Raw genomic sequence first — 11,654 nt, 5'->3', positions numbered from 1 at the left:
CTAGAACATTTCTGGAAAAAATGTAAACTGTGCCTGCCTAAATGTGCTCATCGGTTTTTTTACCCACCCAGCGTTCTGATGCTAAAAATTAGCATCAATGCTAAAGTAAGCTACAATGAACTCGATAGTATGTGGAGAGTCACAAACATGTTGAGTAACATGGACTTACTGAGGCGCTTCGTTACCAGAAAAAACGGTCATCTCTTAACACCAAATTAATTATTTTTTTATAAAACATAATGTCTTCTGAAAGTCTGCTTAGACACAAGAAATTTACAGTTAGTAAATTTTGCAAAAGTAAAAATCAGATGTCCACTTGGTTACCAGAACCGTCTGCTGTGGTATCCTCTCCTGTTTTCTACTGCCCTCAGCAGATTTAACAAACAGCCATCAGTAAACCCTCCAATCCTCAAAAAAAAGTCAATAAAAATAATCATATTGTGAAATAAAGTGAATAAATAGAATGATGCAAAAATAGTAAAGTATGTTAAAAATAAAAAGCAAAAGAGACATAATTTAAATATAACTTTACAAATAATGTTGACAAAATATTTGTGTTCATTTTTAAGCTTTGAAAAAAAAAAAACAGACTGATATTAATTAATAGTGTTGTTTGTATTGGTTTTCATATAAATGTAATGAACTGAATGAGGAGTGCAGGGCTTTGTTCATAAATTAAATTAAGCCGATAATGAACGTGTTCAGTCTGAGGCCTGCTCTGAGGTCTTCACTGTTGTTCTCTGCAGTTCCAGGTGCAGGTGGATACGGGTATCCGTATGGAGGTACGTTTCTCAATGTTTCTTGTTAGACGCTCATCGATGTGATGGAAACGACAACATATCATATATGTAACCTTTGTGTCAGTTCCTTACGGTACCGGTATCGGCACCGTGCCTGGGCAGGGAGCAGGAACAGGAGTGAAATATCCAGGTAAAGATATTTCTTTTTCACTTCAGACAATCAATCAAACTGGTTCTCAAAGAGGTGTGAGAGATTTTCACGTTTCTCATGCAATAACCAAGTCGTCTTAATTCAAAAAGCACATTTGCCTTGCTGTGCTGTGGCCTCATGTGTCTCTCTGGTGTGTTTTGCAGTTGCAGGAGGCAGAGTAGGAATCCCTCTGGCTGCAGGAGGCTACCAAAGTCAGTGCTTGTCTATAAACTCTGTGGTTTATGAAAAACAAGAATTTATGAGAAATAATGTTATTTAACATACCCATATGACAAAAGGATACAGGGGAAACCAGGAGGTCACAAAGGCCTTGTAAAAAAATAAAAATAAAGCCACTCAACATTTTTCTGTTAGTTTGTTTCTCTATCTGACCAAACTGTTCTTGTGTTAGGATGCCAGAGTAGTGTGAATTCAAAAGTGTAGACATTAAGTTCAGAGTGCATTTTAGGAAAGGTCAGATGATGACTTTTATGTTTCTGGTAATTTATTCCCAACATTTGAGTTAAACGGAGTCACACCTGTGGATGTATTTCAAGTGTAAAACCTCAAGCACACTCATTCCTGGTGTGACACCATTGAAAAATGAAGAGGAATCCGTCAAGAAGTCAGAGATGATTGTGGACATTTACAAGTTTGTCTCATCATGGGGAACAATCTTCAGATCCCTGAAGGTGCCACATGGCAAATCCAGACATGATGCTATTCAGGGAGGAGACGGGTTCTGTGTTCGCCTGATTACACCAGTTGCACCAGGTGCAAAATATTGAGCATCTGACTAAGAGGAAATGTTAAAATTACTCTAAAAGCAATATCAAAAGTCAGAAAATAATCTGGAAGTAAACTGAGGAGCAAATACCTTAGTTTATGGAGATATTTCTTGTCGTCTGACGAAGCTAAAATTAAATGTTTTGGTCATAATGACTGTTGTTGCAGTCCTAGACATCCTGCATGTTTTGTAGCAGGAGAAACGAGGTAAATGTATTTTTATACAGACTATGTAAACATCTGGTTTCAACTGAATATGACAAAGAATTCATGCGTCTTCAACATTTGGGTGGTTTAGCGTCACACGGTCAAGATTAAAAACAGTGTTGATATAAAAGGAAAGGAGCATGAAGAGCTTAATAACACACAGTTTTCCCCTGACAACACAATTGTCCGGCCCAGCGCTCAGGGTGACAGTTGGTCAGGACGTGCCGTCACATCGCACTTCCTGTGCAGGAAATCGGCCAAAACCCTGATAAGTGACGAATGAGGAACTGCTTTGATGCCGTTTCAGAGCAGAAAGTATTTACAGCTTGTCTTGTCCTTCTGCATTTGTTTCTGCGTTGTTTGTGTTTCTTTGATAGCCTATAAAACAGTCATTTCTCGTCTCTCCTGAACCCTGTCTGTCTTTGTTTCTGCGCAGGTGGACAGGCGGGAGCTGGTGGTGGAGTCAAACCACCCAAACCAGGTAAAATACCAGCTCTCGCTCCGTCACAGCAAACCCTAACTTATCCTGGTTCCCCCTTTAAACGACGACGAGATATTTTTGCTCATATAATCCCAACACAAGAAGAAGAAGTAGTAAGACGTCCAGTTATTTACCTTATAAAGCCTGCAGAATCCAGCTCTACCAAAAACAGCAACCCCAGGAGGGTTTCTGCACCATTAGGAGTTTGCAAATTGTTGGTAATACTGAAGATAACATCACAGTTAGTTTCTTTTTTTAATCCCCCAAGAAAACAAGCTGTGGTGGAGCCCTTCCCAGAAAAAAGCTCAAATCTGTTTTGAGGAATTCCTACATGACCTGAGATGAACTGTGTCGTCTTGCCAGAAAGAAGAAACAAAATAATAAAAATGAAATGTTTTGGCAACAAAAATAGTCTTAGCATTTGCTCTTTTGTGCTGTGTTTGATCAGGTTATGGTAACCTTGGAGGAGGAGGAGTATATCAGCCAGGTGAGAGTCACATTATGTCGCTCTATCTTACTTTAAAACTGTAAATACAGAAAAAGATAAACAAATGTTTTCATTTTAAAGAGTCCAACCCACTAACTGTGTCTGAACCTGGAGTTGCAGGTGGTGCAGGGACCGGACTGGGACCTGGAGGAGCATCAGTCGCACCAGGAGGTGGACAGTACTCTGCTGCTGCAAAAGCTGCTAAATATGGTACAAATAATTAACACACAGGTGAAGGGTTAAAGGAGAGAGAAATGCTGAACTATTTGTTTTATAGGGCATGTGTTGAAATGTCACTTTTATGTCATGAAAGTGTGTTGAGGTTGGTTTTTAAATGTGGGGGAGAGTTTAAAAGTGATGTGCAGTTTTTCGGTGTCCGTTCTGTTCACTAGGTGTTCAATCAGGAGTTGGACCAGGAGGAGTTCAAACAGGTACATGATGTTCACTCTGATATATGATGCAGCTTCTCCAAGCTGCTGTTTTATACTGGAGATGCTTTCCAGAGACCTAAAAATATTTATTTTCCTTTAACGTTTTTAATTTCATATTTCTGGAATTATGTGGCAGAGAAACAGGTGGAAACAATTTGCGTGGTTTTCAAAATATTCTGTACCTGATTCAATACTTTATCAAACCACATTTTAGTCCAACTACAGCTGCAAGTCTTTGAGATTACTTTGGTCTAAATCTAATCCATGCCGTTGTAGTTCAGACTGTATGTTTAGGGTTTCTATTGCATCTAGCAGGTTTTCTTCCAGTATTCCTCTGTATTTAACTCTGTGTGATTAGCTTCCCTATCTCCACGTTAGAAAAATATGCCAAGAGCATAAACTGATCTGACCTGAGCACCTATCTCCCATTTGCTGTGTCTCCTTTATGCTTTGGGGAAAACTATAAACAGAATTTCTTCTTGGTTTCTTTTAACAATTAGTCTCGTCTCGCCACTCTGCCATAGCGGCTTTTGTGGCGAACGTGACTAATAGTCGTCTCTGATTGGTTCCCTCTTTGCTCGGTCTGCCGGTTTAGGAGGGAGGCCTTATCTTGGTAAACTTGGTAAAGTTTTGGTAAACTGTTTCACTCACTTCTAATTGGGTTTTATTTCGCCGATTCAGAGTAAAATGGGATGAACACCAATAGTGTCATAAACTTAAAGTTTAGCTTGTAAAAGGAATTTGTGAACAGCGTATTCTTCCTCCTTCCACGACACAATCAATCGTTACTTTATCACGTAAAAACCCAATGAAATACATTCCAGTTTGTGAGTTTAATATGACAAAACATGCAAAGGTTTGAGGGCGATATATTCTTCTGAGAGACGGTGTCCTGTTCCTCCACCGGTGATGAAGGAGTGTAATCACACAGCAGCAGCCGGCAGCACAGACTGTGTTCAAGCTCATCACAAATAGATACGTCGCTAATCTCTCTCCCAGAGGTCAAAGGCATGTTGGGCTGTGCTGCAGATGGTGCGAAAAAATAAATAAATAAATAAAAAATTTAGGAAGTTGCCCAACTTATGCAGGAGAGAGATTTTTCAAATTCAGTAAATAAAGAAAATGAGGTCAAGCTGTGCTGTATTCTGTTTGTATTTCTCTGATTGTTGCTGATTTAATTTACTTAATTTTTGTATGTATGTATTTATTTATTTATTTATTTATTTATTATGTCATCTGGCTGAACATAATCCCACCAGTAACTGCTTTTTAAATCCACAGGTGTGGTTCCTGGTTATAATGGCGGATACCCTCAGCAGTACTACCCAGGTACTTAACTGTCTCCTTGTTACATTTTCTTTATGCTTATAAATCAGTGATGAATGTTATATATATTATGCTTTATATGTACATTTGTATTTTTGATAGAAACGACTGATTTGTCATGCCATGAATAAGCAGAGATAATTTCGTAATCAGCTGGAAACAGGGGCTTGTGTTCAGTGTCGCAGTCTGAAGCTGCATCCAGGCAGACATATATTATTGAACAGCTTTAATTTTTCATGTCTGTTTCTGGATCAGGTGGATTAATGCTCATCAGCCGCTTTTCATGAAATGTGAATAAAAAAAAGAAGTTATTGCATCATTCATATTTATAAATAATTTACTTAGAATAAAGGCTAAAAGAGGGATGAAGCCGTAAGCTACTGAAAATTGTCCTTTTTTTCCAGTAAATTAATATTTCTCCCATTTAACAAAGGAAGAAGAAACACAATTTTAAAATGTTTACTAGGGTTTATATATTAATAAGATTCGATTTATTTCTCTGCCTTTATGTTTCTTGAAATCTTTACTAATCCCTATTCCAGATTTTCCAGATTTACATTTTGACCTGTCTATGTGAGACACATTGTTGAAGTCTGCTGTATTTTGTAGTTCAGCTCCATGATATAATATAAAATAAAAATATATTTAATCTTGTGACTGTATGATGTTAATGAAATTAATTTAATTTTAAATGTAGCTATTTTGGATTCATAAAGCTTGTCCTATTCAAAACCCACAGGATGGTTTATTTGTGTCTTATGTTTATAAAGAATTAAATTACTTTAAAAACAAAAATAAATGACAGTTTTAACTGCAAGATGTTTGCATAGTTATGTTTCATGCAGCAAGTTCTCTCACTGTCCTACTTTAAGCAAATAGTGATCAAAGTTAATGTTCACAGATGTTTCTAAATATAATCCAAGCGAGGGAACCACAAAATGTTTGGACACTTTGCAAAATGTTGGTGTCAAGAGTCTTGCAGCTCATGACACCACAAATGTAATCCACTAATATTAAATTTACACAAGTGCTGCTCATATGTTGTAGCAATGAGCCAATAAAAGCACTAATTGCCTCTGTCTGCGATGACTCACATCAGCATGCTGATTGCAGAAAGGAGCAATCAGCATGCTGATGTTCCTGATGGTGATGAGCTTCTGACATCACCATGTTTCTGTTTGGTTCTGTTAGTTATTATTTGACTAATTGGGAATACTCATAGACAGCTGAAGGCTATGATACTAAGATGTCTCGTATTTCCTGTGTCTTTTTGATGTCGTTTAGGTCAATATGCGCCAGCCCCACTGACCCCGCAACAAGGTACCAAAGATCAACTTCATCACCTTGCTGCACATTTAATTACAGTCTGAGGGACCCATGATGATCCTGTTCCTAATTCAGATAAACAGCTTAGAGATGACGACATTTATCCAATGTACCAATGTGTGTGTCAATAAATTTGTTGCTAAGATTTCGTTAGATGACAAATGCAGAGCTTTAAAAAACTGAAGGAGTGAAAACGGCATGGAGCAAACATCTGGTTTATAACATAATACTAACACATCAATTAATTTAGCATAGGAAGTAGCATAGCTATAATAAAACAATGTTATTTGTTTCTTTTGTCATCTTGCAGCCAAGGCAGCAAAGTATGGTGCGCTGCAGGGCTTCCTTGGCGGAGGAGGCGGCGGAGGAGGCGGAGGCTTCTACAGAGGTGAGTGACAGTCTTTAAACCTCCACAGTTATTAAAACCTCTTGTAAAAATGTTTACAAAAGCCTTGAAAATAGAAAGGTTTGTTGATGCCACAACTGAATCTCACATAAAAATTAAGAAAAATCCAACTTTTCATTAGAGTTTATAATAATGATTAGTATAAATAATTGTAGCCAAAGTATTTTCGGTGGTTTATACTCAGACTTTGTTAGTTAATTGGAGTGTCTACAAGGTTTTAGTTGGTAATCCAAGACTTTTTCTTTGTTCCTCCTAAAAATGGGGAAAAACAAGAGAGCATGGCAGTGAGCTATATAAAAACACTGATCATTTTGATCTTCGTGATTTCTTAATGCGGTATTTATTTTCACACTAAAGGTTGGATTTTTCTGCTTCTTCCATTGTGCAAATGTGATTATTTCAGTGCAATAAGAACACACACAAAAAAAAACTGCAACCTTAACATGATTGATTATTGTCGAAGCCACTCCTTGGTAATGAACTAATAACTCTGCTTACTGCGGTGTTCCCTGTAGGTGGCGCTGCAGGATGCCAGGGTAAATACTGTGGGAGGAGGAAGTAGAGGGTCTCCAGATCCAGTGACCTCAAGAAACCATGGTGCTACTGCATGATCTAGAATGTACATTTTATATGCAAACAAAGCCCGATTAGACAACCTGTATAGATGTTTGTTGTTGCTTACTTGACTTTAATGTCTGTTTTTCTACAAACCCACCGACCCAGAATTTTGTACACGTTCTGTTGTGAACATACGTTATAGATAGTGCCTCTAAATAATCATGTATGTGTTCCAGTTAATCAGCTTTAACTCTTTGCACTCCGTCACAGGAGTTAGAAATGCTTCGTGTCTTCGGTGAGTGTGTGTGTGTGTGTGTGTGTGTTTTTATTGTGATGATCAGGCTGACCTTTGTGTTTTAATCCCTAAAACAAGTGGACGAGTCCCACCCGTCCGAGCAGAACCCGTTGCCTCTCGGGGAGGGTTGGCTTGGTCAAAGCTCGCCCAAACGCCGATCAGATCTGTCCAATCTGCTCGCCGCTCTTCCTCCGCTGCTATTTTTAGCCGTGCCGAGTGTAAAGCGGTGGGAGCTTGCTCGGGCCAACCCATCTGCTCTCTGAGATTTTGCTGATTCTTGTCGCTGTGCAGTGAAGTCTCCTCAGCACTTTCTGATCTTCGAAGAGCAGAAAGCTGAAGGCAATCGAAACGTCTTTTGATGCTTTACAGGGAGAGAAAAGCAGCTGGCTAGAAGTAGATGTCAGGCTGACATGGACTTTATGTGTGGTTGAATGTTGTGTGTTGTCTCATTTATGTTTTTTTTTGTTTTGTTTTGTTGTTTTGTTTTTTTTTTGCCTGTTTAATTGTTTGGACTCATAGCTTTATCGTTATCAGGAAAGCATAAAACAAGAACAATCTTTTTGCATTTATCCTTTGTTACTAATTATTATTACAGGCTTTGCTTAATGGGGGAGGATGTGTGTTTATGTGAGGCATAAAAATCCTCTTGATTATTTACTTGAGCTGCTTTTATCAGGCTTTACTGACCAAAGGTTTCTGAGTGCTGTTGCCAATGTGACCGCATCTCTCCATGTGTAACTATGTACTGTATTTTTGACTAATTTTGATGTTAGCTGGCTTCAGTTTCTTTCACTCGGGGCTGGGTGAGAACTGTCTTTGAGCCTCGCCAGGTTGGACCATGTCAGATGTGACGTGGGATGCTCTTCATCTTTATTTAAAACTGTTTTCAGAAGGAGGAACGGTGTGGTTTTGCACTTTTTTTTTTAAATGATCTCCACGACACATGCGACTCGATCCTAGACATCCTGGCAATGTTTTTGCTTTAACAGATAACAAAATAAATGTGTTTAAAGAAGCTGTTTTCTTTTTGTTTGCTTGTCTCTTTCTTTAAACACCAGAACAACTCAGTTGATCAAAACCATGTTAGCTTTTCCAAATTTTTATAAAGACTAATAAAATTTATTGTTTTACAGCAGTATTTAGTTGAAACATACATTGAATAAAAACACATTCACCTTCTTTTCTCAATGTCTTAAGTTTATTTTAGGTCAGTTAGGATTAGCAAAATTATTTCTCTTTTAAATGCCACAATAACGAGAGAATATGTCAGATTTATTTAGTTATGTCTTATATTAATGTCAAATGTGTCACTTAACATATCAGAAGTTTACAAAGTCGTGACATCATCAACGTGGCACATAAAGGTACTGTTTTACATTTTTATTGCAGCACAGCCACAAACTTAAACAGAATAATTGGGACTTTTAAGTATTGCATGAATGGAAAATAATGTTTACATCATATCTCCAGAAGCCGTCTAATTATGTCAAAAAGTTAAAGGATATGAATAGTTTTGCGAGGCACTGTGTAAGTCCTGCAGTTAGTGTCCTAGATGGAGATGATAAAGCCATGCTGCTGTTTCCTGAGGCTCTCCAGGGACAGACGCTGACCCTGGACTCACATCCTGCAAAAGAAGCTGACTCTGTTTTCTATCTGCAGCAGGGCTCCTGTGGAACCGTACAATGTTCACACTGTAGTTGTATAACTGGTGATCTACAACGACATGATTTCTGTCAAATGTCCTCAAATAAAAAATATGAACGAAAGCTTGTAAACTTGGTCCCAAGTGTCAGAAAAGCACAGTTAAATGTATTTAAAAAAAACTGCTACAATAACTGGAGACTGGAAAGATGTTGCATAAAAATCTTTTGAAGAAAAAAAAAACACTTGTCCTCCATGTTTTCTTCCTACTGGTATAACTACTGGTTACATTCTGGATGATTTTAAGTAACTTGAAGTAACTACAGTGGTCTTGGATGGTAACTTATGTTAAGCCATTTGTTTTTCTATAAGGTGTAGACATTTCAAATCCGATTCAAAATTTTCCAGTCAAAAACAGCAGTTTTTGTTTTTGTTTTTCTTTTCAGAATACCTTATATGGATACTTGCTTGCTTTCATCTAATTCGTTTAATTGATATGCGTCTTTCTGTTATGACTGTGGCAGTAACGAAGCATTATTTTATCTTAAGACTCCCTCGAGTGAGATATTGAAGGCTGATTACAGTTTTAGTTCTGTGTTTCCAGCTGTTTTTGTATCCTAAACAGTGATTAGATTATATGTTACAACGACTTGCCATATATAGATTCCTCTCTTCTTCTTCTCCCTCCCTCCGAATGGGAAACAAATCCTGAATTCATTAACTGGGGCGTGTTCCCGGTTGGCCAGCCTCTGTATTTTCCTCTCCCCGGCTCTGCCACTCCATTGGTCGGCGGATCTGTTGAATGAACCGCCGGAGAACCGAGCGAACAGCAGCGGGCAGGAGGAAGCAGCGTGGGCCGCTGCGGCTGCGGGGATCGACCGAGGCACAGCCAACACCAGCACCGGGGAAGCGCGCTGCGGTGGAGCCGCTGGGGGACGTCGGTTACTGGTTCTCTGTCGACCAGAGGTTCTCCGGAGGAGACCAGAGGAAAGTGAATGAGGTTGATGCTGCTTTGCTGCACCTGGAAGGACGAACGCATGGGAGAGGAAGAAGGTGAGGAGCTGGCTGCTGGGGTGGTGAGGGCGTTTAAAAGGCAGAGGACGCTGCAGACAGAGAGGCGATGAATGCGGAGTTGTGCTTTTATGTTTGACATCCACTGATCAGATGTGAATTTGTCAGCGTTTCACCCAAAGGGAGGCTTGTTTGGGCATGTTAGCGCTGATTCTGAAGCCGTGTTTTCCTCGAGTTGATGCATCCATCATGTTTGTGTGCACCAGAGACTCTCGCACCAAGCTCACTCTGCGTGTTCAACCAGTAAAAAACATGACTGTTTATGATCAGATTAAAGATGAACAACAAAACGGTGAAAAGACAAGACTCTTAGGTCTAAATGAAAAACAACTGCTTTTCTAAGTACTTATTACCATTTGGGTGGGTAAAAAAAAAGGACATAATTTCACAGAAATGTAGGGTTTAATATTAGCTTCTTATTTTGGTTGTGTTGTAGGTTTTTCATCTGTCCCTCTTGTATTAGACTGTGTTAGTCCTGTCCCCTCATGTTCTATGAATAGAACCGCGCAGACTTTGCATGTTTACATTTGCATTGCAATGATTCTGCAAGACATATGTGCTTCACCTGTACAGCTCATGCTGTGCGGGGGAAGATGAGGGTGTGTCTGTTTGCTTTTGCTATCTCGTCTTGACAAATGCAGCAAAGAAAGAATCACTCTTAGACATTCGACTTCAGAAACCAGTGAGTGTAGTAACCCTAAGCCTGTTTTGCCACTAAGCTCTTCTTTCCTTCATTTTTCAAAGAGATGGATGTCTTCCAAAGTCTCCTGTCTTTAGCTGCAGCCAATGCCTCCTCTGCAGTGAACGATGCCTCTCATATTAACTCATCCAAAGGGGTTTATTCTTCCTGAGACCAACCGTTTTTCTCATTAGCGAGAAGGAAGGGAGCCGTGAACAGCCCTTTGCAGGCCGCCCTCAACACTGAGGTCAGGTTAATGTTTGCACACGTCGCTTTGTGTTGTGCAGATTGCCAACTTTGAGGAAAACTGTTGTGCAACCTCAAGATCTCAGGCCTTCAATAATACATGAGCGACCACATTAATGCTACTTTATCCCATTAGCTGTTGTGATCTGCCAAAAATAAAAGGAAGCAAAGTCCTTAAAACATATGGAGAACTTGGATGCAAAATGGTTTGCTAGACGGGTGATGAATGATAAAGTAACCTTTGGGTTGGAAACATTTTAGTAAGAACAGCATCTTACCTTGTTTTACCTGTTGAGTAACTTGTTAAATAGTTCTGTGAAAATGCCTTTTTTTTTTACTGGAATCTCCAGGGAATCTCTTCCACTAAAAGTTTTCTAAAAGTTAGCCTCAACATTGAACATAAAACCTTATGAGAACCATCAGATAATGTTCCGTAGAGGCTTCTACAGTCGCAGTGTAACCTTTAAGAAATCATCCAGAAATGTCCTGCATTAGTTTCCTGAAGTCTGACCAGAACTTTTATGATATTCCATAAAGGTTTTATAAAGGTTAACTTCCCTCTGACTTACAGGACGTCATCTAAAGAGCAATTAGAGGGAGAGTTGCTTTTGTGTTCACTGAAGGGAAACTAAATCTTTCACAATGTAACCAATTGAGGGACTTTCGCTAAAAGATAGCTCGAAGATACCAACACCTTTCATGAAGTAATCTTCAGACAGGTTTATTGGAGCATAGATACAACTTTTACAGGGACAGCTGTAAAATAAATTTTGCTGGACGATAA

The 11,654-nt window shown here is 39.0% G+C and overlaps 1 protein-coding gene across 1 annotated transcript in view; it reads left to right on the top strand.

Annotated features, from left to right (window-relative positions):
- LOC103132533 (elastin-like) overlaps positions 1-8,252 on the top strand; it is a 22,713-nt gene extending 14,461 nt beyond the window's left edge. Inside the window, exons 28-38 of the mRNA XM_016667443.1 lie at positions 747-782; positions 865-930; positions 1,095-1,142; positions 2,360-2,404; positions 2,853-2,891; positions 3,012-3,101; positions 3,284-3,322; positions 4,604-4,651; positions 5,933-5,968; positions 6,285-6,362; positions 6,896-8,252. Coding sequence (XP_016522929.1) covers positions 747-782; positions 865-930; positions 1,095-1,142; positions 2,360-2,404; positions 2,853-2,891; positions 3,012-3,101; positions 3,284-3,322; positions 4,604-4,651; positions 5,933-5,968; positions 6,285-6,362; positions 6,896-6,942 — 572 coding nt within the window. The 3' untranslated portion in view covers positions 6,943-8,252. The remainder of the gene's footprint in view (positions 1-746; positions 783-864; positions 931-1,094; positions 1,143-2,359; positions 2,405-2,852; positions 2,892-3,011; positions 3,102-3,283; positions 3,323-4,603; positions 4,652-5,932; positions 5,969-6,284; positions 6,363-6,895) is intronic.
- The last annotated feature ends 3,402 nt before the right edge of the window (positions 8,253-11,654 follow it).

This window comes from Poecilia formosa, unplaced genomic scaffold (genome assembly GCF_000485575.1).
Source record: "Poecilia formosa unplaced genomic scaffold, Poecilia_formosa-5.1.2 Scaffold1112, whole genome shotgun sequence".
Lineage (NCBI taxonomy): Eukaryota > Metazoa > Chordata > Actinopteri > Cyprinodontiformes > Poeciliidae > Poecilia > Poecilia formosa.
Note: the sequence above shows the minus strand (reverse complement) of the source record. Positions and strands in the feature narration are given on the sequence as shown.